This window comes from Rhynchophorus ferrugineus, unplaced genomic scaffold (assembly GCF_030347505.1).
Source record: "Rhynchophorus ferrugineus isolate W39M unplaced genomic scaffold, kcgeb_rfMv2 rfM4, whole genome shotgun sequence".
NCBI classification, from domain to species: domain Eukaryota; kingdom Metazoa; phylum Arthropoda; class Insecta; order Coleoptera; family Curculionidae; genus Rhynchophorus; species Rhynchophorus ferrugineus.
In genome coordinates this window covers 34,722,065-34,749,455 of record NW_027472583.1, presented here as the reverse complement: position 1 = coordinate 34,749,455, position 27,391 = coordinate 34,722,065, and the positions used below count along the sequence as shown (strand labels likewise).

The window sequence follows — 27,391 nt, the reverse complement described above, 5'->3', positions numbered from 1 at the left end:
CCAACTGCCCAGCAGGTGCAACTTGCGAGTTAATATTCGATGTGGTTGTGTTTATATCTGTTATGAAGTCGTTAGACTTTCAACAAGCTTACTAAGCGAGTGGAAGAGCTTCAACTTGTTTTCTGCATTCGCCAGATATTCAACAAAATTAGCCTAATAGAGACAGTTTTTCCTGTTCTGGAAAGTGAAGAAATATCAATAGCTCTGTATAACAACATGATGCCGGCTAAAATAGTTTGGAAACACATTTGACAAATCTACAGTATGTAATGGAAACTAATTTGACCTCTTTTTTCTTAAAAGCTAATATATTTTCCCAAACAAAAGTCAGCTTTCTTTGGTCTGGATTTTTGAATGATGAATGATTGAATGCTAATGGTTATGTTCAAGAAATAAAAGCGGACACAAGCTCTGGAGATGGTAAATCCTTGATATGTCTAAAACGTTATGATTAGAATTATTAGAATGAATAAATAAGATGGATATAAAACAAAAAGGAAACTTTTTGGTGGGTACTGAGAACACAGTGTATGCGTAGAAGAGAAAAGTTAACTGGTTTCGTGGGAGCGAATAAAATAAAGAAAAAAAAACAGCAAGAAAGTTATGGAAATATAGGATCATAGGAATATGGAAAAATGATGCATCAAACGGTACATAAAACACTAACCAACAGGAAAAAATTCATAAAAAAGTATATTACGGATATCAGCTTTGTATGGTTAACAACTAAAACATACTGTGTTATACTAGGTAGGTTATTTCATATAATAACTATCTTCTATATTAGATTATTATATCTTATTTAAGATATCAGGGGAGATACTCAATAAAAAGCAATCCAGGGTAGGATACTGTTTTAAAGAATCAACTATATTTATTCATTATATAATTATTAACTATTAGATTTTTTAAATAAATTAGCCTTTAGTTGAATTGTTAAATAATAACATCGTTATACTTTAAAACTTTCAATAATGAAATCAGTGCAATATAAGGTCTTAGAAACAGCGTAAAATTTTTATTACCAAACCATTGGGGGAGAAATACATTTCTGTTAACTTGGCGAATCTTTAGAATGTCTGAATATATTTTATATTTTCAATAATGTCAGTAACGCCATGCTCTAAGTGCAGAAATGAGCTATGGTTTTGCCCTGCCAGATGAACCCACCCATCACCTCAGTTCAACCTCTCAAGGCGCAGCAAAAGTTCTGGATTTCTTTATTCTCCAAGATGTAAATCGCCCTTTCGAAGTTCGAGTCCTTGACGAACTAGACTCTGATCACTGTCCGGTCCTTCTCAAACTCGGAAACTGCGCCACCACTCAACTCCCACTCACAAGATTCAGGAAAAAGATCGTCTGGAACAACTACCAATCTCTTCTCCTGGAATTCGATCCACTTCCGAAAATTAACATTCTAGAACAGCTCGGGGAAGCCGTACTGAAGCTAACTCGTGATATTAAGTCTGCTCACGAATCTTCCAAAGTTGAAATTTCATCACAACGCCAACCGTGGATAAACCACCTTTCTGCTTCAATTAAACATGAAATTGGCATCAAAAATGGTTTATGCAGATTAGCTCGATTCACCCTCGATCCTGCAGACAAAAGAGAGGCGAACAGAGCATACAATGCATCAGCAGCTCGCGGAACTGGCATTTACTCCATCATGAGGCTGCAACATTTTCCGGCGTCTTCGTATCCCGGAGACATGCACATATAGCGGCTATTCCCAAAAAAAGGAGCAAAATCATCTCCATCTGAGTACAGGCCCATCAGCCTTCTCAGTACCATTTTGAAGCGTGCCATCCGTCCATGAGGTTACCCGTCAACGTAAAAAGCTTGGAGCAGTCCTCCTGGACCTAACCAAAGCCTTCGGCAAGGTCTGGCACGACGGTTTGTTCGCAAAGTGCGTGCGGTTAGGCCTCCCAGAAGACCTAACCGCTCTCATCAAGTCCTACCTATCGGACAGATCTTTCCAGGTCAAGATTAGAACACACACTTTCCTGGAACACTTTCCAGTCTAGAACAAATCGACGCTGGCGTACCTCAAGGTTCCCCGCTGGTTCCAGCTTTATTTAACCACTTTATTTCAGATCTGCCGAGAAAAGAGCACATTGACGTCGCGCTTTAGGCTGATGATACTGCTTTCTTGACGGCCTCCAGGTTCGAGGTTACAATTCAAGAACGTCTACAGAAGCAGCTCGATCATGCCGTCAAGTGGTTCAAAGTACTCCCCTACGGATCTAATGTCTACTTCAAGTTTATTACACCCAACTAGGTAAAATGGTTTTAAGCTTCCCAAAATAAGCTTCCCAGGAGAATCTTAAACGCTCCATGGTTTGTCAGAAATAATCAAATTCATATGGAAACTAACACATCAAGCACTTCATATTTCAATCATTCCACAAACAACAACTCAGCTCAAGTTCTTCTAAAAACGCATTTGTTCGCAAGCTGGTCGACATGTTGGGGGTTTAGCACAGCATCACCGCTAACCTACCCCTTTTCCAAGCTGAAACAACCTCATCCAACCAACCAGTATCCAATCGTGTGTTAACTCAAGTTTGCGAATCAATAGTTAGTTTCACTATCTGTTATTTTGCCGGGTCCTGGTGCAAAATAATATTTAATTTATTTAATTATAATATTTAATAATTAGATAATTATTTAAACTAAAATTTATCAGTGGAAAGACACATTCATAACTGTACATATAGAATAACGTTACTGAAATAACTGACAAAATGGCTCACAGCGTTTTCCCGCTGCGCTTGCTGCTAGCTTCCCGCGATAGCAAATGCTTAAAGGAATTCAAAAAAGACCAAGGATGAGACGCAAAATATGTGGGATAAATATAGATGTAAATATTTTTTATGGAAACGAAATATTACGTAATTTTGTTTATGTATATATATATATATATATATATATATATATATATATATATATATATATATATATATATATATATATATAATGTAATAAATTTTCTAGATCCATGCGCAGTCAACGTTAAATTAATCATAATGTAATAAAAAAACAATAACTTTAATTTGTTGAATAAAACAATAGTAACTAGTCGATTGTTTATTGTTTTGTTTTAACTTATCGAAGTAAAACACTACGACTTAGTTTTGACATGCGCGTTCACGCTTAAATGCGTAGGTTGCTGTTATATAGTATTGTATAATATATAAAATTATGAGAATATCATCCGAACCTCAATTTTTCCGTTCTAGAGATTCACATGATATATTGATACACAGAAAAATCGAGATTGAATTTTTCAAAATGTATTAGCGAGATACGTGCTCTTGACAATTGAGAGTCATCTATAAATAGTCATTAATCATTATTCCCTTTTCCTCTTTTCTTTATCAACATTCTTTTGTTATGTCTGTATTCTGGCGTTCCAAAATGTTTCAATTATACCATCTTTTGTGCATTTATTCTATCTATTATGGCATTTATACCATCTATTCTATTAATTACGTGTAGGAAATAACTTCGTTGATTAATTGGTTCTGTGTGCTTTGAATTAGAATGGGCGCGGGGACACTAGTCATCATTTTTCACATATTTCAGTGATTTAATAACACCGAGGGTGTATTGGGATACATTACCACTTATTTTTATTACTATACATTTTGATTGATTAGTTCAATAGTTTTATTGAATAATGTATGGAGAAAATGGAGAGTGATGTAGAACTTCGCAAATATTTTTCGGTCATTTTTAAGAATTGAGAGCATTGTTGTGCTGAAATTTATTTTATTGAATCTTTTGGAATATTCAGGTTATATTCCTTTAGTGCATGTTCCAAGTGCATTAATTATATTCATATCATTATTATAGTGAATAACGACAGAGTTATGATATTATTTAGTTTTCGGATAACTAAATAGAACCTTTAATAGTATTATTATAGAGAAAATAGCTGAATTCTGTTGGAATATTCAGGTTATATTCCTTTAGTGCATGTTCCAAGTGCATTAATTATAGTGAATAACGACAGAGTTATGATATTATTTAGTTTTCGGATAACTAAATAGAACCTTTATAGTATTATTATAGAGAAAATAGCTGAATTCTGTTTTACGTACGTTATCTTTTGTAAAATGCTACGAAATAATTCCAATTATATTATATAACGTCTAATTGATAAAGCCGTGTAGTTATTTGCAAGGAAAATATTTTAGATATGTAGTACAAAAGAAATTCTTTTTCTTATACTCTCTTAAGATATTCAATATATATTAACAATGTTATGAAGAGATAACAATTTTCTTAAGGAGCGGTGAGATGTTCATAAAAATTATGATGTTCTTTATGAACAATGAATCTTAGATGATCTTTTCAACCTTTGTTTCTCCTAAGGTATAAGAGATAATATATATTATATAGTGATAACAGAAAGATTGTCCATTTTTCATAAAAGTTTTTAACTCCATTCCTGCAATTGATTTATCTATTCTCGCTGGATATTTTAGCGAACATACAGGTTCAGTTAGAGCTGCTTGGGAAGAAGTTTTGGGAAAGTTTTTCTATGGAGAAATGAATCACAACATTTTAAGTTTGTCGTCATTTGCCTGTCAATAACTTTGTAGTGGGTAACATCGTATTCCAACACTCTCCCAAGTATCAACAAAGAAACGACCAAAGTCCTGATAACTGACGGATTATCTGCTATTATAAATCTTAACGGGGTCTAGTTGGAGCAAGTGAAGCAGTTTAAGTACTTGCGATCAGAAATAAAGGAGAAAAAAGTGGCATGTACCGCCGAAGTAGCAATTGCAATATTTTGGTTATGCCTATTGAATTAAAGGTGAACGAATTCCTAACAGACTTCTGTAGCGAAAACGACCTTTTGGGTGGAATACACAGTGAACAGCTCCGAAAAAGTCATGGATCAAGTTCATCAAAAACATTGTGAAAGAGATGAGACAGATAGTTAAAAAGAGATACAATTTAGTTAAGAATCTAGCTAAGAAGAATGCTGGTGAGGGCTCTTTGAAACTTGTCACATGAAGGGGCGGGTGTCTAGCATCACAAATCATGTGAACTGAATTATGTCATGAAGTGTTTTTCCAATATTGTAATGTGTACAACATAATTCAATATATGAAACACGGTGTAATTCTTATTTTTCCCACAGCAGAAGCCATATAATATCACCGTCCCCTAAGAAGTTTGTCTGTACTTGGACTTAGTATCTGAGTTGTATGATTTATTATTACACATCACTACAAGTTGCTGTAAATTGTATTTTGGCATTCTGTTTTATAGTACTATATTTGTATTATGAAATTGTATGATGGTGAGCTCAAAAACATAAAAATGTGTCAACGAATACATTTCCCTTGTGTCACATGAAACTTCTTTCGTCTTCTTTCTTCTGTTGAAGTTAAGCTTAACTACTTACTATTAACTACTTACTTACTTCTTAACTACCTCGTATATTTATTTCTATTATTATGAAGTTTTTAAATTTTTTATTTTAGGTATTTTAAAAGTATTGCCGTCATAATACTGTTAACCGTTATCTTTCACTATAGTTTAAAAGCACCCAAGCTATTATTTTATAAATATTATCAAAATAATACTTAATGAAACCTTTTACATACAAATGTATTTTTAGTTTGATAAATAACCAAAAGTTATATAGTAATAAATATGGTGAGTAAGAAGGACGTTCGGTATTGCGATTCTGTTTAAAATACCGAGTAGATAATTGCTATTGTAGGAATGACGCGTTATCATTAACTTTTCTTGTTATTTTACTGAAAAGGCTAGATAAACAATTTTGAACTGTGCGTACATAACTTTCTTCATTCCTTACGTTTATTTTCACTATTATCATCTTCATATACATATATTTATATCAATTACCAACTAATTCCGGCCATGCTTCACTGTGGCTCAGTCTGATGTTAATTATTAAGAGAGTAAATGAAAGTATTCTAGCGAAATTACATTTAACGAGAAAACAGAAACAATTAAATCATAGCTAAAATAAGACAAATTAGTTGAATACGGCTGATAAATATTATAAATATACAGTTATTTGTCGGATAGAAATTGATGCTTAACCCGATTTAATTCGTTTTAATCCTTCAAATATTTTTAAATGCTTTTTTGCATGGATGTGATAAATAGGAAAGAATATGTTCATCACGTCCCAATTTTCAATGTTTCAAATTTTAAATCAGTGTTACTTTAGACTACTTTTTTGAGTGCTGCAGACACAAATAAACTCAAGTTGAATTTATATAAGGCTAGGCAAAACATTACTTAGCTTTTTTGTTAACAAATAGCTTTAATGTCGTATATATCTCTAATATTTATAATATTTATTCAATGAAGCTATATAACGCGTTTGAAAGGTAACACTCTACATAATAATATTCAAAATATAAATGTATTGATATTCATTTATAATAATAATAATCATCAACAATTCACAGTCGGCGCTTGGAGAGTGTCTACTTCTCAATCAATACACTGCTGTTGATGCTGCAGGATTTCAAACATTCGTCGCTAAATTTCGCCATTGTTGGCGGTCGGCCACGGCTATTCTGGTTTCGGACAATGTTAGTCTTCTATTTTCAGATCGCTTCTTGATTTTGGTCTATGTCTTTTTTGAAGCTGATCGCTGTATCTTCCATCCAAAAGTTCGATTTAGCCGCAGAAATCTCTGAGTAATCTGCGTCTTTGAATTTATTCTTCAATTTTGCACTGATTGTCACAATTTTGGAGAGAAACATGTAGAATTTGACTTAGGTATCGCATTTGAAAGACCTCAAGCTTACTGTCAGATAACAGTTTCCAAGTCTCGCAGCGATACAGTAGGATTGGCAAGATAAGCGTTCGAATGAGCCGGATTGGTCTTGCCTGCAATATTTCTTATCTTCCACATGCACCATTTTAGAAAAGCCCTTGTATCTTCGACAATTATTTTTCTATCTATCGCCGATTTTGGCTGTAGATGCCACTTTCTTCTCCTTTATTACTGACATTAGTTTATTCAATCTACAGTTATTACGTTCTGAAATTTGAAATTTCAGAATATTATATTTCCTTTCTAATTTTGAACAAAAGGCAAAATGCAACCCAGGCTTGGTGTACTATTTATGGGAATAGGTGCTTAATTAAATATTTCGAAGTTAAAGTTGAACCATGTCCTGGCTAGTCAATTGTTGAAAAAGTCGGTGAAATTTTTAGAAATATTAGTGTTCGCCGGTTACTGTTTATTAACTATGGAAGTAAACATCTATCATAAAACAGTTTTGAACCATTTATATTAGATGATGGACCATGAAGAGAGGACGTACAATTGTAGTTGAAATTCTTGTTCAGCTTTTCGTCTAGAGATTTTACAAATTCTATAGTGATAATGATGGTTTAAGTTTTCTAGTTTGATCATCAATCAACACGGTACATATATTATATATTAGTTATGTTTATATGAATTAATTTGCTTTTCTTTAAACTATTATATAAAAAATAATGCAAAACCTAAATTGGATTATCTAATTAATTAACAGTTAATATGGTGATGGTTGCCAAGGCAATGACAACTAAAACATTTTCGTTTCCATTAGAATATCGCGATAAACAAGAAAGATATTTTGTTGAAGCGTAACATTATTTAACAAAAAAAATTAATTAATCGACTACTTTCCAAGTTTTGCGAGTACAAACATAAATAATATTAATTAATCATTCTTACTTCGAGTATATAATACACATAACTATTAGGTGTTTTGCATGTGTTCTGATTAAGTTCATAGTTAAAAGAAGAATGCACTGAGGAAAATTGGTGTAATATATATTGATAAAAAAAGTTCCATTTCTTACAATTATTCTCAATCATTCTGGTGACATGGTGATATCGTGTCGAAAGAAGAACGCTGATTTGGCAAGCGAATCAATCATTGAATACATCAATCAATCATTGAATCAAGAATACATTTTCAGAAGTGCAATAGGCTTAATTATTTGTGGAAGTCCAGGGAAGGTTTAAAAGGTGAATAAATATGAAAATGTTCGAAATAAAATAAAATAATTAATATATTTTTATATAAAATATAATAATAATTTTGTTTTTTCTTTGATGTCGAGTATCGAATCCGACAATCTACGTGAGCGAGAACTTTCTTAATTTCGGTGATCCTTTGTGATAGTGACATTTCAAATCATGTGCTCTTTTTTTGTTGATTTTTTGTGATAGTGCCACTTTACTTCTAAGTGCGCGAGAACTTTTCTCACTTTGATTAATTACAATTTACGATGCCGAGGAGAAGACTACCTCACATGCTAACCGCACTGATGACCAGAGGGCGACAAGAAAATAGTCGTATTGCAATTTCAGAATTGCGTTCTTTAGAGAGTGACAATGAAGTAGATAGGCTTAGAACGCAACGAGTTCGTGCACATCAAGCACAACAACAGCGGGCACGACATAATGAAACTGAGCGATTCCGCAGACATAGTGCTCCTGTGATCCTGGAACGAGCTGCATTTCACTATGATGCGGCAATAGATTATTGTGCCGACAAATCGGTAACAATTGGGGAAATGACAATAATTTGTAAATATTGCAAGACGTTAAAATACAGTGGTGAATCTACTGGATTATATTCTGCTGGTGGCAAAGTAAAATTGTCACAATTGGTCCCACCACCAGATCTTTTACGCTCTTTAGTTTCTGGGATTGGAAATTATTCTAAGCACTTCTTAGCCAACATTCAAAAATATAACAGCTGTTTCCAGATGACATCATTTGGCGTTACACATATTATACAGGACAATTGCCTGCAGGACACTTTCCCACAGTTGACCAAAAATGGCATGCAGTAGTTACTAAACACATGATACATGGACCTTGCGGAATTTTCAACTACAATTGAGCCTGTATGTTTGACGGCTAGTACTCCAGGCGATACCAAAGAGACCTGATTGCTGAAACCATAACGGGAAATGTTGGATGTTCATTGTATCGTCGGTGATCAGTTGCGGACAATGGGCGATCGGTAGTTCTGAAGGTAAGAGGACAAAATGTTGATGTAGACAATCGGTGGATCGTGCCATACTCGCCATACCTCAATGTGGAATATTGTAACTATGTGAAGTCGATAAAGTACATATGTAAATATGTTAACAAAAGTAGCGATATGGTCGCTGTAACCAATGCAAATGACGAAATATCACAGTACCATGTGGGTCGTTATGTAAGTAGCAACGAAGCAATTTGGCGTGTCTTTTCATTTGCGATCTAAGAAAGACACCCTACAGTATTCCATTTAGCAGTCCATTTAGAAAATGGCCAGGAAGAAAAAAGGCGAGGATTCGAGAAGAGTTGGTTTCCTTCAAATCAGTCGACACCGTTGTGAACCAGGACGACGTAGTCAACTATCCCACGGAGTTTTTAAATTCACTGGATTTGCCTGGATTACCACCTCACAATTTGAAGTTAAAGTAGGATCAGTTGTCATCATGCTGCGTAACATTAATCAATTTCGACTGTGCAATGGAACAAGTCTGGCTGTGAAAAAGATGATTAATAACATCATTGAAGCAACAATCATTAAGGGAAAATACAAAGGAGAGGATGTTTTGATCCCGCGTATACCGATGATTCCCACGCATTTCCCATTCGATTTCAAAAGTTTACAATTTCCAGTACGTCTGGCCTTTGCGATGACCAGAAATAAATCTCAAAGCCAGTCGTTGGAAGTTTGCGGAATCAACTTGGAGTTTCCCTGTTTCGTGCATGGATATTTATACGTCGCGTGTTCGCACGTCGGAAAACCGTCACATTTGTTTATTTACGCAGCACAAAACAAAATAAAAAATATAGTTTATCAGAAAGCATTAAATTGATTAACAAACTGTATCATAACTGTGTGTGTCTGTAAATACCTAATTGAAACCTTATAAATAGCCAGTATTTCAGGAAAACTCTGTTTTTTAAGTATGAAACATCATGTAATAATCGAAAATAATAATAAAAATTCATTTTTATCGAGCATTTTTTTTTAAAATTACGGATTATTAGGTCTTTTATCTATCGATTGAGGAAGTACGAAGTCTGCCGGGTCAGCTAGTTCCTAATAAATCTAATCCCAGATTAACGATGGTGTCATATATTCATAACACCGATTTATTTATCACTGCACTCTTTACTTACTGAATGAGTTATTTTGAAGAGTTCTTATAAAATATTGCAATATTTATATACAATCATTTGTTTTGCACTGTTAATTATATTGTTCTGTTCTAAATAACCATCACTACAACCTTGTAATCGTATCAAAAAATGCACGTATTTAAATGATTATGTCGGATATATCGATATAATTTCTTCGATATATTACTTAAGTACATTATCGATATTCCTAAATTTGCATGCGTCCCTACTACATCCCCACCACAATCAGTCGGCGAAATGGATAACTAACAAAAAAAAAAAGAGGAACCCAACAACTTCTTCTACTTCTCCCCACTCTGCCCGCACCGGTGTTAAAACCCCCAAATATATTAAGTACTTTTTCGCTGAGACCGTCTGTTTGTTCGTTATACGTTCCAAACCCTTAGAGTTGATGGTACCGTTTGTTACTAATCAAGTGTCGGTACGATCTCGCGTATATAGTGCGGTGTGATATTACTGATTAAGTGTTTATTGAATTATTTTGAAGTGAGAGCGGCAAATTTAAGGTACCACCAGAATTTGATATAGTATCTCCATTGAAATAAATTAGTTGATAATTTGTATTAATGGCGATTAGATTTGAATATAATAGCAAAACTTGTACAATTATATTGGTATTAGGTTTAATGAGCAGTTCATTTATTTCTAATCAGGATTATATTTGATAATAATGATGTTACTTGTTACTAATTATCGAATAGTTATCCGTTATATTAAAAATTTATCAATTTTATTCTAAATTATTATAATAGAGATTTAATTATTTTTCTTAATATATTGCTGAAAATTGATTTTTTATATTATTCGATATTGTTTTTTGTGCATTTCACATTTTATATTATTACATATTTATTTATTTTTCGGAACACTTATTAGTTATTGTATTGCCTATATCCAATTATTTATATTTATCTAGTTATATTTTACCGAATACTTTATTATATTTTTGAAAGAAAATTTTTAGTTAAAAAAAGATAAACTATGAGTTTAATTTATCAATGGTGAATATATCTTTTAAGTGTATACATATACATAATATATTTTTTTCAAAGAATTGATTACATTTTGAACGGTTGATTTTAAATTAATAATATCGAATGTTTAAAATAAATATCCAATGTTAATATATTTATTTCATGTTGAAATGTAATTTTACATATTGAATGAAAGTTTTAAAATGCATTCACTATGTATATTAAATAGTTATGTTAATAATGACAGATGTTTACGGTTTACGGTTTTTTGTCAAATAGTTGTTACAATTTGAATAGTTTATGTTCTTTATATAATAATAATATTAAAATATTACTATTTAAATAATTGGGTCATATACAATTTTTTATCAGTATTTGACAAAATTCATAGGATAACATTATAATGACAATTGATTAGTTTGTTTTGTGATAATAATTATTGCTATTAATATATTATTATCTTGAAATTTTCAGTACATATTAAAGTGATATAAAAGTGAATTGTGTTGAGGGCTTTTTACAAATTTAAATTGTTGTTATAAAAAAAAAGATATTTAAAATGTTGTTACACTTTTGCTATGATTTTCTTTTTTCATGACAGGTCATGCAAGATTTCTTATGACATGATATTGTTCTCTAATGTACTCTAATTTCCAATTTTTAGCCATCTGATATTTTTAACATATTTCCTTGTTAATTTTTTAATGTAAACAAGTTTCTATTGTTCTTTTTTTCTTCTTATTTTTAGATAATGTCTATTTTGGAAGTACAGCAGGTTCCCCTGTCGCACGTACCTTGCCTTACCGAGAAACAAAAGGAGATCGAAGAAAAAAAGGCCAGGAAAGATTACTCCGGATTGTTGCCTGCGGAAATTGGAACAGATTATAGTTTTAAGAGGGAGATAGTGTGGACGAACGCCATGGGATTTCTGTTGCTACATCTGGTCGCCCTGTATGGTCTGTGGGTGATGGTGTTTCATTGCATGTGGTTGACTGATATATGGGGTAAGTTTTATCATCCTACTATAAATGCTTCTAATTCGGTACAACTTTAACAATCAATCTCTCTTAAAAAATCGCATTATTGGGGCCTTATTCTGAGCAATATGGTTTGAGAGCTAATCAGTTATTGAAGCAAATGGAATTATTTTCTTAATTTTTTCTTCCATTTGTTATGGTTTATATTTTTGACGAATGTAATTTTTTAAATTATTTATTGATTTCCTGTTAACTGAGATTTTATTGAAGTAACCAAAAAAACTTTATCATTTTTTGTTCTGTTGAAGTATCCACAGAATTAATTAATAGATTGGGTGAAGTGTTGTTCGAAGTAATTACTGTAATATTATTATTTTTTCACATCACAATCACCTGATATTTTAATTTTGTACTTTCGGAGATGATAATTTATGATTCAATTCAAGGAACTTTTTTGTTGCAAAATTATTTTATTTATATTTATTTTATGTCTTTAATATTTAATAACTTGTCACTTCTATTAGAAGTCATGTGTTATGCAAAATATGATCAATTAACCAATCAATGATTAAAGTATCACAAAACGCATTGAATATTGGATTGTTTTAAAATATATAAAATTTTTTTGATTATATAAAATTACAGTTTCAATGTGATTTGTCTAACAACAGTTATTATTGATTAAATAAAATTTAGATCGATAAAAATTACATAATTAGGTAGACGTTAAGTTATGGCTAAAATAAAACTTAAATTTATATTATTCCTGACTCTAACTGAATTTATAAAATATCTAGGTTAGAAAATAATGCTAGCGTATTCAATATTCAAGGTTAGAAAACTGTTATAAAATAAACAAAACCGTCGTGAAAAGCCATCTAATGTTTTACGTCCAATAGTGGACGGATTTTTTACGATTTTGAACCGTGATTGCTTAAAAAATATACTTTTACTTCTGAATCTGTTTCATTTCTGTTATATAATTTAATAGGTGTTATACCAGCTACATTTAGGCAGGTTAATGTATTTAATAAGAGAAAGATATATATAGAGAGAAACTTGTTAATTTATAAAGTGGTATGCAATTTGCTAGTTTGACATTAACCCTAAAAGCAGCAACTTCAGGAAATAAAACGTTATACCCAGCCGGCCGGTATTTTCTCTTTAATTTTATTTAATTCCTGTATAAAAATATCCGGAATATGTCCGGCAAATAACACATCAGATATTATTTAATTTGTTCGTTCAAAGTTATTTGGTCGCTTTCAATCGACGACGAACATAGTCCCCACATAAATATGCCAGTGATAAAACTATGCCATAATTTTTTCTTTAAATTCAAGTTAGCTATTGAAGATCAATAGGTAAAGAAGAAGTCAAAGAAATCAGGGAAAAACGCCTCAAAAATACTTGTACATTAAGACAAACTGACCGAGTGCCGTCTTGATGGTCAAAATCATGGAATTAAAATGTACTAAAATCAAAGTGTCCTTGAGCTCCGTACAACGGTCTTCGGCAAAGATCCCACTGACTGGCCAGTGACCACCTTATAGAAAATACCAGAAGACATCCGGTCTTACCCAGCCTGGTTACTGGCGTGTCGGGAACTGTTGTTTCGTCGGATTTCTCGATTAGAACCCGCGACTATTGTAGCAGTAAGATGATCATCTTGGCTACCAAGGTGTAATGCGTTTTATTACTTCTCAAACTTTAAAAAATGTTACTGGGCAAGACACGAGGCCATTGCACAAAGATAATATTGAACTTTAAATAGCCTAAAAATCTGAAGAAATGCTTGCAGTCGTATGTAAAACGAAAAGGGGAAAAAATTCCTACATAAAGCATTTTATTGTTCTATGTTGTTCTGGCGATTTTTTTAATGACCTTCTTAAATTCCTCAAAATTAAGTTACAGTCTTAATAAATATTTACTTCTTCTATAAATGTCCCGATGTGACGTACATATTCCGCTTCTTTTCAATAAACTCGTTTATAATAATCGTTCCGTTTCAATAAAACATTTCCTCGGTTCTTTAATTTTGATATAAAATGTTGCAAAACAAATTTCGAATGCCGAAGACGCAGAATCAGATTCCAAGGGTCATGGTTAGGTATTAAGTTATATAATAGGTAAAATATATTTTTTTAACTTCTGTTAAGTAACGTCTGTGCTATAAAATATATGACCAATATATAAATTCGCATGCTGCAACTACTAAGTTTTTTTGCAATAACTTATGAAATAACTCTTAGATATAGCGAGAAAAAGGTAAAAGATGAGATAGAAACGATTATTTCCTAGAAAACAAACTTTAATGATTTATTTTAGTAATGACATTATTTAAAATTAATCAACATTAATTTTACCTAATAATTAAAATCCAATATTGGCGTTACGATGTTAGAAAAATATCACTTAATAAGCTTTCGTTCTGCTATATAAATGACACTACTGTTAAAAATACTATTTTAGCCGAAGAGTAGTCAGTCTAATGACATTGAAATAATAAAATCTACTATAATCTATCCAGTAAAATAATTATTTTGGCTTTGATATATAAATAACTAAATAAAAATATTATAAAATATAATTTATTTTTACATTATAGTATATCTAATGCATATATTATCTAAATATTTAAATTTAAATTTAAACAGCCATAATAGTGTGTAATTTATAGTTTATTATATTTATATTGAGTCTTTTCCAAACCACTAATGCGTCCTAATTCATCTATTTAACGATTGTATATTCGAGTAATGTATTTTATTTTCATTAAAAAGCATATTAGGTTTTTATGTTTAGTTTTTGTTTCTTTCGTTGCTGTATTTCATTGTTAGATCTTTATGATATTATTATATTTCTCCTTAATTTCTTTTGTTACTAGTTGATTTCCAATAAGCAACTTAATATTTACTCCCTAAAGCATTTTACTGGTAACAACGGGCTATATCTATTATAACTTTAATTCCACTTTTGTAGAACGATTTATCTTTTGCCTCAAAATAGGACTGTTACCACCAGTTGCTGTCTACTCACATGACATTAGTTTTGATTCCGGAGTGAAGTGATAGATCCGTGCTTCATCTATTTTCCCATATCGACGTAAAATTTTCGGTTATTACGTTTAAACATGGCCAAACACTGCTCAGACTCATCAACACGTTCTTGTTTTTGGTCAACAGTGAGCAAACGCGGCACCCACTTCTCATAGTCACGTTCTTTTAATATATTTACGATGTTAGCTAACTCATCCAACTTCACTTTTCCATTACTCAAAACGATTTTATGTATTTTTTCATGTTTTCTGGTGTTAGCACCTCATTTGGACATCCACTGTGTTATGCACGATCGGTGTCTTTACAGCCATGTTTGAAAAAAGCAAGATATAATTGTTGTTTCTGGAGCAGAGTCCTTGTAACACATTTCAAGCCTTTGTTTCGCTTGAATGGTATTTTTTCCATCAAGAAGCCGTGCAAAATTAAAACATGAAATAGTTTTTGATCCATTGTTTCGAAAATAACAAAAGTATTGTCACTCTTAGCATAATAACTCACAAACTTATGAGTAGAATGTCATGAAATTTTAACGGCTTTCTTTTGAAGGTTAATACTAACTGAAAAAATGGCAAATGCAATAATTCTAGAGCTATCTATGTGATAGGCCTGGAACTTTTCAGCCAATGCGTTACATGTATTGTAAATTTAAAACTTGTAAAAGACGCATCCTCTTAGAGTATCTTCTAATTTCCTTGTTTGTGATCCAATGTTATCTAATGATACAGGTTATGATTTAAGAGTAAATGAGAAAAAGGCTACAGTATTGAAAACAGATGTATCATTTGCACCTGTAAATCTCAACAATATCCAGCGAAAAGAAAGCAGCAATAAAGATTGAACTATTAAATAAAATCGGTCAAGGTGCAACAGCTGTCACTTCACAATATGGCTCTTCAAAAATTGCGGCATTTTGTAATTCGCCTATAGGGCCTCAGGATTTGGTCCCCTGTTACAATATTCGAGCAAATTTCGAAGCGTTGAAACTGTATTAAAAACGAAGGTACAGAATAATACATATAAAGACACAGATCACAATGGTCTGGACATATTGGCCAAATGAAAGGTTAACGACTTCCTCACAGATTACTGTGGAGAAATTAACCTTTTGAAAATGCAATAAAAATTCCACCAATTCAGCTAATAATTCCTGTTACATTAATAATGAAACAATATTTTTATATGTATTAAATTATTTCAATTGCGTATTTTTAAAATACATTATTAAAATATTAATATATTACAAAATTATTAAAATATTTCATCACAAATGCAACAGGTATTATTAACTTATTAGAAACGTAATCTCCCACCTGTTATAGTGATGATATCGATGCCATGGTATATGAGGATCAGTATAAGTCATGCGTTGTGCATATATGTTGAAATACACATTCAGTAGTATTGAGTATTTTAAAAATCGTTTTGAATAATCCAATTATAATTCACTTATTTCGATTATATTAAACCAAGGGTAAAAAATTATTTAGAAATCATATACTTGAACTGGGAAATTAAAAGTAAATAGTAGATTGATCGTCTATCAGATATGCAGTGTCTTTATTGATTGCGAATTGGCTTAACGAAGCAGAAGGTAGAACTTCTGGAATTACAAATATGTTAATGGAATTTTAAACGGATATAAGAAATTTTATACATCAGTATAAATGGCTAATAATAATTAATAATTCTTAAAATCTTAGACACCCTTAAAAAATAAGGAATGTTTTTAACACGGAATTCGTATGTTGTGCGAAAGGTGGAGAAAATTCGTAACCTAATCTAGAAACTGGTACAATGTAGATTGATTAGCGATATCTATTGATAAAAATGCAATGTAACCAACTATTAAACCACCTAACTTAATTATTAAATTCGACATCTTTCGACATAAAATATCAGTTTTTCATTTTATATCATCGACTTATTCAGTGTACAGATACTAATCATGAATCACTCAAAATTATAATGTTGACATTTGTTACTTTTGATGTTTGATTTGAAGAAAGGTGTTGTCGAATATCATCTAATACTTTAAGACATTTATGATGATATTTCAACATATCCCAATTATTGATTTATGTTTCAACGATTTAAAATGTCGTGTTTAATGTGTTTTCATAAGCAGTTGTGAATGAAGAAAATTTCGAATAATTAATTGCAAGACTTACTGGACGAGAACTCAACTTCAACTCTTAAAGAACTTTCAGATAGCTTAGTAGTTGATGAATCAGTTTGCATGTATTGGAAAACATCTAAAAGAAGTGGCAATATCTTCTTGCGCTTTTATTACTTATCAGTTAAAAAAAAAAAGAGGTTTCTGTGCAGTATTGTACAGTATTGTGCAGTAACTGTACTAACTGGTGATAGACATATGAATAGACTATGAACATCATAACTTAGGTCTACTAATAACATAACAAAAGTCATGTATTTGTTTAGTTATGGACAATGTTCTTGGTCATAAACTCCTGATATACATATGATGGTATTATTACCACTTGCTGAAACCGAAAGAAACTGTTACTGCAGATATCTACTAACGTCAATTGAATAAATTGAACGATGTATTGTTACAAAAGACCACTAATAGTGCTCGGCCACACCATACGAACATTGTGAAGTATACACTGTTGCAATGGGTTCAAGTTCTACCACCCCAGCGCAGTTCTCAGACAATATAGTGTATCCAAAGTTGGTGTGAACACACGTTATTTAGCTTTATGATGTCAAAACATCGCATTGTTGCCGTATCAACTTTGAGTTTTAGTTCAGTTTGGCTTTGATATATAACAAAATTCTAGTTTAAACAGAAAAAAAACAAAAAACAGAAAAAAAACAAAAAACAAAAATGATATCAAATATAATTTATTTTAACATCATAGTCCATCTAATGCATATATTATCGAACAATTTAAGCTACATTTAATTATATAGCCACAATAATTTATAGGTTAGAGCTGTTTTATTATATTTATATTGAACTTTTTTCTACACCACCCATGAGGTAGAGTCCTATCGCATTTTTTATGTTGTGGTATCACACTGGAGGCATAATCTACTTAATTAACAATTGTGTGTCCAAGTAATGTATTTTGCTTTCATTAAAGAGCATGTTTACCTTTTTATGTGTTTGTTCTTGTTTATTTCGATGGTGTGTTTCCCTGTCAAGTCATTTTAATATCACTTTATTTTTTATTTATTCTGATACTACCTATATACACTATTCTTTATAAAAAATTTTAATATTTAATATTAAATTATTAATTAGATAATTACATAAAATTTTTAACTGAATTCTCCCATATGCATCTACCATATCTGCAAAACAGTTGTTTCTCTCTTCGCACATTTTAACGAAATGCTAATGTATATTCTGAACAGTTACACACATATCTAATGGACATAAATCTTTCATACTCTAATAGGATTTCCTACAATTATCGTATATCAATTATATACGCACCTCTAGATGTTTCCATTTTCATCACTCTGTCTTCAAAATAGAATTGAATCATAATCCCAGAAAGTTTCACTCATGTGAATAACTAATATATTAATTTCCAATTTGAGCGTTTGTTCAAGATTCCATCATTTCTCAATTTCTACTTCAATGTATTTGATCCAGGTCATCCAAACCGAAGGAGCAATTAACCCTTCCTGTTTCCAGTACAAAGCACAATATATCTGAAATGAGTTATTAATGAATGTTATAACTAATAAAACCTAATTAATTGTTATTCCAACATTTATCCTTTTCTATCAACTTTAGTTGTCATAACACTATTTTTATTACATCTTGCCATGAGTGACCATTGGGTATATTGGTCTCATTTTAAAATATCCGTATCTCATCTAAATACATAAATTGAAATAATAAGTCTTCCTTCATTTTGTTATATGGTTTTAAAAATGTATGGTTTTAAAAGCAACAATTTCCCTTGAAATAATTGTATTAAATTATGTTTATATTGAAAAAATTACTCACTTTTATCTACGTTTCATATATTTGATTTCTGATAGCTCTAATATCAAGCTGATCTTGATTCGTCATCCACTTCGTGTGAGTGCGGTTTCTTTTCATTGAATTCAAGATTATGTTTTTCATTTTTCGAGATATTTCATTGGCTGTCTCCGTGCTAATAGTCAGTGCAGCTGCAACACGCTAAACATATTTTTAGCAGCAAATTAATATTTAACAGTAAAAATGATTAATTCTCTAACGAATATTAAGGTAAGAGGATACAAGAAGAAGGTACAATTTGAAACTTTATTATTTTGATTATTTGAAACAAACAAAGCGTTAAAACAACGTTTGCCGGTTATCACTATTGTTTTGAAGAATTTTGCATACGTTTGAAAACCGGGCGACTTTAACAGGCTGGTTCGTTTACGTGTTCGAACGTATCAGACAGCATTGTTTCTTTTTTTAACTAGAATAAAATGAGAAGGATAATATTGTCTGATTCTAAAATGAATTTACGAATTGCAGCAGGCAATACATTAAACATCTTAATGACCTATATTCACAGCAACTTTCGATAGACTATAGCACCCTTTGTTTTGACACCGTTTTGAATTATTAATGAAATTCGAATATGCATAGAAGATTGGATCACTATCAAATTAAAAATGTGCTTTTGGTATGGCATATATTTTGATTGTTATATTTTCTATCAATTTTTCTACGTAAAGGTCTTTTTAAAGTGAGAAAAAATGATTAGAGCACATGCAAGAATGTAATACATTTATTCTCTGAAACTTCTTTCTTTGTTGTTTTGGATAGAAGCAAGTGAAATTTATATTAATATGTATGTGACAAATTTAGAAAAACGGATCGGAAATTGATTATCCGATATATTCAACTATGTGGTCATTGGATAGATTGACTATTCATCTAATTGCACAATGTCTTGAGTTAAATTTTGTGCATTTGAAGTTGAAGTTTTGTTAATATAAATAACAATATTTTTAACAGAATATCAATTTAGAAACTTTATTAAAATTAAGTAGTATTCACAGTATGTATTATTTTGAAGTAAAGAACTAATTTCAATTAAAAGTCAACTAATTAAAAGGATATTATTATTTTTTACTTTATACATTCCTAAAAGATTTTTAGTTATTTTATTTATTTACGACATTGTTACTAGTCTTTACAATAATTTAAATATAAGTATATATCTAAGAGAACCCGTCGATCCTATCTTCATTTCTAATAATGTTTATGTATTAACGCTGCAGTTTTTCTATTAAATGCGCCTCACTACACTATACTACAAAATAGTAATCAAATGATTTGATTCTTTTGAGTTTGCGTCCGGTTCTGGTATTATCCAAGAGTTGTGTTACCGTGATATTGACATAAGAATGAAGTATGTCCTCATATCTGCTTACGATTCTTTTGATTTACTGAGTAACAGTCGGAATCTGAATATCTCGGTGTAAGTAATCAGTTCTGTAATATCTGAGTACATCTACAGACAATAATTCTCAGGACTTTGTAGTGGAAAACTTGTTCGTCATAACCTATAATTGAATTCCGTATGTCCACCTAGGTATTTACACTTGATTATTTAACAGCAGTTTATTATGTATAAATAATTGTGATTTTCTTCCAATTTACTAATACATTTTTCTATCTATTAACTCCAGTTATTTCCTTTTCTTTCTTCTATGTCGTTTCTTGCGAAGTTTTGCATCAATATTCATTCCGACATACTAAACGTTATTGATATGTGGAATTATAGTATTATTAGTTATTTGTGCTCGTGCGCCATGATATACGTGAACTGTGTATGCACATATTTACTTTCGTTAATTTTTATTTTCTAGATTTGGGTCAAATTATTTATATTGTCACTTGGCTGTTGTAATTTTAGTGAGGTTTCTTCGCTATTGTAACCCACAGCAAGAATAGATTGTGATATTTCCCATTTGTGGTGTATTACTTATGTAGAGAGATATAAGGAGGAGGATGAGATACAAGAATTGGCCGAAATATAATTCCTTGTTGTACATCTGATTTGGCTTCTTTCATTGTAGAGTAGGCTTCCTTTTGTTTGACATTTTGATATACCTTATCGAAGTCTTGTGCTATATCTAAGAATTAGGTTGAGCAGTGCTATTTAACTTTATAGATTGCTTTATAGGTGCTTATCAGTCGGCTGGCAAGGTTATGGCGTCTGTGTATTTTGGGATGCGCATGGAACAATTTTCATTAACTACCTTGAAAAAGGAAGGACCAACAACAGCGACTATTACATAGGGTTATTTGACCGAAATGATCGAAAACGGCCGCATTTGAAGAAAAAGAAAGTGCTTCTTCACCAATGCAATGCACCGTGTCACAAGTCAGTGAAAAAGATGAAAAAAAAATCCATGAATTGGGATTCGAATGGCTTCCTCATCCACTGTATTCTCCAGATGTGGCCCCCAGCGACTATTTCCTGTTCTCAGATCTCAAAAGAATGCTCGCTGGAATAAATTTTCGTCGAATGAAGATGTGATCGACTAAACTGCGTCGTCCTGCTAGAATTACACACCTCTATGATTATCAATGATGCCAGTAACCTAAACAAACAATATCTTTTTATCAATTCATAGTTTCTTGGTGAACTTCGTGTGCCTTGATATTCTGGTATGATGACTGGTTTGGACACAGATATTCATTAAAAAAAGTCCCGCAGTTAAAGATTATTTTTCTGCGAAAATTCAGGTCTTAACGAGCAGTTAATTTGATGATAAAGTTTTATAGTTTGAGCACGCTGATCAATAATGTAACAAACAACAGGTTAACTAACTAGACAACGTCAATTCATTATGGACGCTAGGCTGATTAAAAAATCCCACACCTTGGTCATTAATATTATTTATTTATATAAATTATAATATTAATTTAATTATTTTAAGTATTTAAGTATTCAAACTAATTTCTGGGTATTGACATACCTTGTACTTTACTACATGTTTTTATTAGGATGTTTCAAGGCTGACGATATAAAACTATTAAAAAAGAAGAACAGCAATACAATAAAAACCATTTAATTATTTGAAGATGAAAAACTCAATGTGCAATTATCAATCATTGACGAGTAACAGTGTTTCCTGGTTGATTATATGAATCATCAAATTAATGTTTTTAATACATAACTTATTATATAAGAATATGTCAAAAAAAGCATTTGACATTCACGACAAGTTGTAAATCCATGTTTTCTCAAATCATACTTGCTGGGAGTGTTATGAAACGTAGCCATAAACATTTTGAAACTTAAACAAGATGTTGAAAATACAACAGTATCAAAGTGTCATGGTCATTAATGGAGTAATAATAAGCTTTAAATGTATATGGTGAATAAGTAATTAATGACCATCTTCTTCCCTCGTGTTTGTTATGTTTGTTGATTAGTTTTGGGTTTTCTGATGTGGAGGTAAACATGGTAAACTGTTTTACATGAGAGTATGATAAAAATGTATTATCAAAATATCGTCATTTGTTAAATATTACTTTTACTCATGGGATAAGAAGCGAATATATGAATTTATGAGTCGACATATTTCTTGCAGTATTAAATATTCCCGATATTCCATTGCTATTGACATTAATTTATTTGGAGAGAAGGAGAGAGGAGCAGAGTAATTGGAAAGAGACAAAAGCTCAGCTTTTTCTTGTACGTAGTGCAACCTTTCGATAAAGACTGTCATGGAGATTCATGTATAAACTCCATAAAATATTACCAAATATTAAACGTTTAATTGCATTAAACTTTTAAACTACTAAATCTCAGCTGGGGTATTTAGGGTTGACCAACAAGAAACTTACTCAACAATGAATAAAACAAAGGCAAGGCGATATATAACATATCACAAATAGGAAATAGTACTGTGGCTAAATATGCTGATGATGCTGTGATACTACTACTGGACGCAGTATCGAAGAAGTAATAAGAAAACTACAAAACATAAGTAATTATAAAAATAAATGAAAATAAATCAGCCCATACTGAATTCACCTACAACCAAACGGTTCGTATACCAATACATATCAAAAACGTTGTTATCCCATACAGTAACAAATCTAAATACTTCATGAGGAATCTTGATGCAAATCTTTTTTGAAAGGAGCTATCAAAAAGAAAATAAACTCGAATAACTCGAATTAAAATAAAAAAATGTTTTGCTTATTTGAAACAAAATCTAAATTATCCTTACATAACAGATTACTGTTGTACACATATGTTATGGGGATGTTGTGTGGCTTCTTGCAATATCAACACAATTCAATTATTTCAGAATAAAGTTCTGAGAAGTATTATGGCTTCAGATATTATAGGAAAAATTATTTATAACGAGACCTTCGGATTCCCACTATTACTGAGGTAATTAAGAGATTCGCAACAAGATTTGAGAAAAGACTCCACTCCATCAGCGATTGGATAACTGCTGACTTGAGACAAACAGTATGATCTTGTGTAATTGTGTAGCGGTTAATAGTAAAAATTCTCTAAAGTGCTACTAACTTTTATTTTGTTAGATCTTTCTAGATAAGCACATAGCTTTAAGTGATTTTAGAAACAAATTGCAAGTTAGTGGGCAACAACTAATAATAATATATTAATTTTAAAAAACGACTCATTAGGATAACACTTATTTCTCAAAATATGTATGTTTTATTTTTATGAAAGACTGGCATTTTTACTATTTACTGACTGACTATTTTTATGACATATCATAATTGAGTTGATTTTTAGTTTCGTTTTAGAGTTGTTGTTTTTTGAGCTTGAGTAAAGAACTTTGACCAATAATCATAAAATATTAATTTTTTTAACCAAATCGGATCAATTTAAAAAAATGTATAAACACTTATATTTCGAGGGGCTAACTAGATAAAATATAAACGGAAAATACAACAATCGCCATAAGTTAAATACCGATTAACACTAATTATATCTGACTTTGAGAATAGGATTCTCTGGGAATGTTAGAAGCAGCAAAACATATGCATGCCGGCTTGGTGGCGCAGTGGTAAAGGCGATAGGACGGTCCTCCTATTGTTGCAATAGCCGCGGGTTCGAATCCTGCTGGGGCATGGTCGTAAATTTATGTTTGTGATTGTTTGAAATTTATGAATTTTCCAGGCAAGAGTCTAAAATCAGTCACGCCAGTAACCAGGCTGGGTAAGACCAGATGTCTTCTGGGATGATTTCTAAAGTTGGTCACTCGCCAGTCGGTAGGCTTAATGCCGAGGACCGTAGTTCGGAGCCCACGTTAAACTTTAGGCCCAGTCCAGATAAACCCATAGTTGGTAAAAGGAGACTTTAAAATATATTTAAATAAAAACATATGCATATGTCGGTTATTTAAAAATATATATTACTTGCATGTATTCTAATTAAGTATTTGAATGTATTCTGATTTTTTTTTGTGATAAGTTTTTCCTTTTTTATTAAACATTAATCCAATATACATTATTAAAATATTTTCTATAATTTTTTATGATTTTTTACTCTTTTTTCTGGTAACATGGTAAAACAACCGGTAATAGAACAATATTGGTTTGGCAACGATCCAATCATGATTTTTACACTTCTTCAGAAATTTTAAACTGTGTGCCAGCCAAGCTCGATCCCATCACAATCAGCACGTTCTGCAGTAACAATTTAATTCGGTTTTAGCATCTTGTAATTCACTACGCCTTATTAATTCCTCCATATATACAGTAAAATTTTATGGCTGTGAATGTTCCGCTTCGGTGTTCTGGGATAACTTATGATTTTTGCACTTGTGGTTATAGCAGTAGATCAGTTCGTGTGGGTGTCATTTTCTAAGCCGAATGGAAGCTCTTTGAAAGTTCCTTGACCTGGGTTTTCGTCCAATAAGTCTTGTAATTCTTTGTTTTCGAACATTTTTACTTCCTCTGTCTTTCGTATCGATTTTTGTCATTGACATCAAAATTATCTTTTTTGAATCGGAGAAACCAAAACCGATAATTGGGATATGACGGTGTAACATAACTTTCTAAAACCGATTTATGCGTTTAGGTAGAATATTTGTCCAAATCGGACATAAGATAACAATATTATTAGGATCTGTATATACTGAATGACTGAATAATACTAACAAGAGAACTTTTAGAGCGCTTAATATAAATTTACTACGCCGGCGACAAAAATAAGTCTTTGGTCTGGAAAATATTTGTGATAGTTGAACAAATTTTTCAATATTCGAGAAAATATAGTATTAACGACCCATCATTTGATCTGTGTCCTTTGAGCGGAACCGTCTACTTTTTCCACCTTTGGTACAATTATTTAACAGTGCTTTTGGGACGTCGATGATGCATTCCTCGGTACCACTTCGCACAGTTGATATCTCTATTCTAATCAACATATTTCTCTTACAGTTACGTCTTAATTGTATCACACTTATTGTCTGAAAATATTGATCACATTTGCTTTGTTGTAATTATTTAAAGATGCATTTTAATATACGTGTTAAATCCGTTAAGTATGAAATATATTCTTTCCATTCCATGTTTATAACAATACACATATATGTTATTTGTATCCTATTTCATTGATATACTGATTTTTTTTCAATGACACAAAGATGAAAAATTTTATTCTGTGCGAATTTTGACAGACTTTTTCACCATTTGACTAGTGCATTCGGTACACACCAAAAATATTTTATATTTTATTTTTTTTTTTAATTAAAAACGATTTTTCCCATTGATACACTTTATTTCCTACAAAGGAATGTATTTTTAAGAAAAAAATAAAACTTTAGATTATTATAGAACAGCATTTCAAAATTAATCATTATTTTAATTGTGGACTACATCGAGAAATTCATAGTGACCGAACTGTGTCTATTTTTAGAATTGATTTTTATTTTGCAAATTAGAATTACTATCTTTAAGACATGCTATTTTGTAAAGCTAATATAGATTTTTATTATTATTTAATTAATACATTGTTGCTAGTTATTTCCGACTAACCTACAATTTGTCTTTATAACTTAAATCTAGGTATATGACTAGGAGGACCCATCGGTCATATCTCAGTCTATGATGAAATGATGGTTATACATGTCACCGCTGTATTTTTTATTAAATGTATCTCACTACACAACACTATACAAGATCAGATGGTTTGATTCTTTTGAGTCTGTGTCCTGTTCTGGTGCTATCCAAAATTTCCAATACTTGAATATTCTCATGAGAATAGAGTTTTTCCTCATGCCCCCTTGCAATCCTTTCGGTCTCGATGTAGGTAGTCAGTCCTATAGTATTTGGGTGCGCCCACAATACTTCTCAGGACTTTGTTCTGAAAAATGTGTATTTTGTTTCTGTTACTCTTTGCAGAAAATCCCCATAATTGAACTCCGTATGTCCATATAGGTTTCAGTATTTGCTTATATAATAGTAATTTATTATGTATTGATAATTGTGATTTTGTTCCAATTAGACATTACATTTTCCTATATGTCAATTCCAGTTCTTTTCTTTTCTTCTTTGTATGTTCCTTCCAGCGAAGTTTTGCATCAATATTCATTCTGAGATATTTAGCGTTGTTTGCTATATGGAATGATTGTATTATTTAATGTTATTGGTGCTTGTACAGTCTGATTGTAGGTGAACAAGCTTGTGTCCAATTATTTATATTGTCACTTGTCTGCTGTAATTTTCGTGTTGCTTCTTCACTATTGAGTCCGACAACTATAATCGCAGTATCATCAGCAAATGTAGCCATCATAATATTCTCCATTTGTGGCATATCACAAGTGTAAGCATTGGCCACAGTACACTTCTTTGTGGTACACCTGCTTTAGTTTCTATTATGGTAGCCTCTTATTGTAAACATTCTGGCTGTAATGTATGATTTTAGTAGTTCAGTGTGTTGTTTTTTTAACATTTTTTGTAGTTTATGAACAAAGCTTTTATGCAACACCTTACCAAAGACTTGTGCTACATCTAAGGATATAACAGAGCACACTTTTTTACTATCGTAGGCTTTTTCAATAACATCTGTTATTCTGTGGACCTAGTCAATTCTTGAATGCTTGTTAATAAACCCAAAATGGTGTGTTGGTATTAAGTTTTTTCTCTCTAGCTAATATATTGATTCGATATTGATTTAATTGCTTCAGTGGGGAAGTTTTCAGAAT

The 27,391-nt window shown here is 31.4% G+C and overlaps 1 protein-coding gene across 2 annotated transcripts in view; it reads left to right on the top strand.

The window, feature by feature from the left end:
* LOC143195141 (acyl-CoA Delta-9 desaturase) overlaps positions 1-27,391 on the top strand; it is an 81,374-nt gene that overhangs the window by 38,275 nt on the left and 15,708 nt on the right. Inside the window, exons 1-2 of one of the 2 annotated variants that reach the window (XM_076402053.1) lie at positions 10,568-10,719; positions 11,936-12,191. In XM_076402053.1, the coding sequence (XP_076258168.1) occupies positions 11,939-12,191 (253 nt within the window). In that variant the 5' untranslated portion in view covers positions 10,568-10,719; positions 11,936-11,938. Of the gene's footprint in view, positions 1-10,567; positions 10,720-11,935; positions 12,192-27,391 lie in introns of those variants that run through there. The other variant, XM_076402052.1, reaches the window with a different exon arrangement.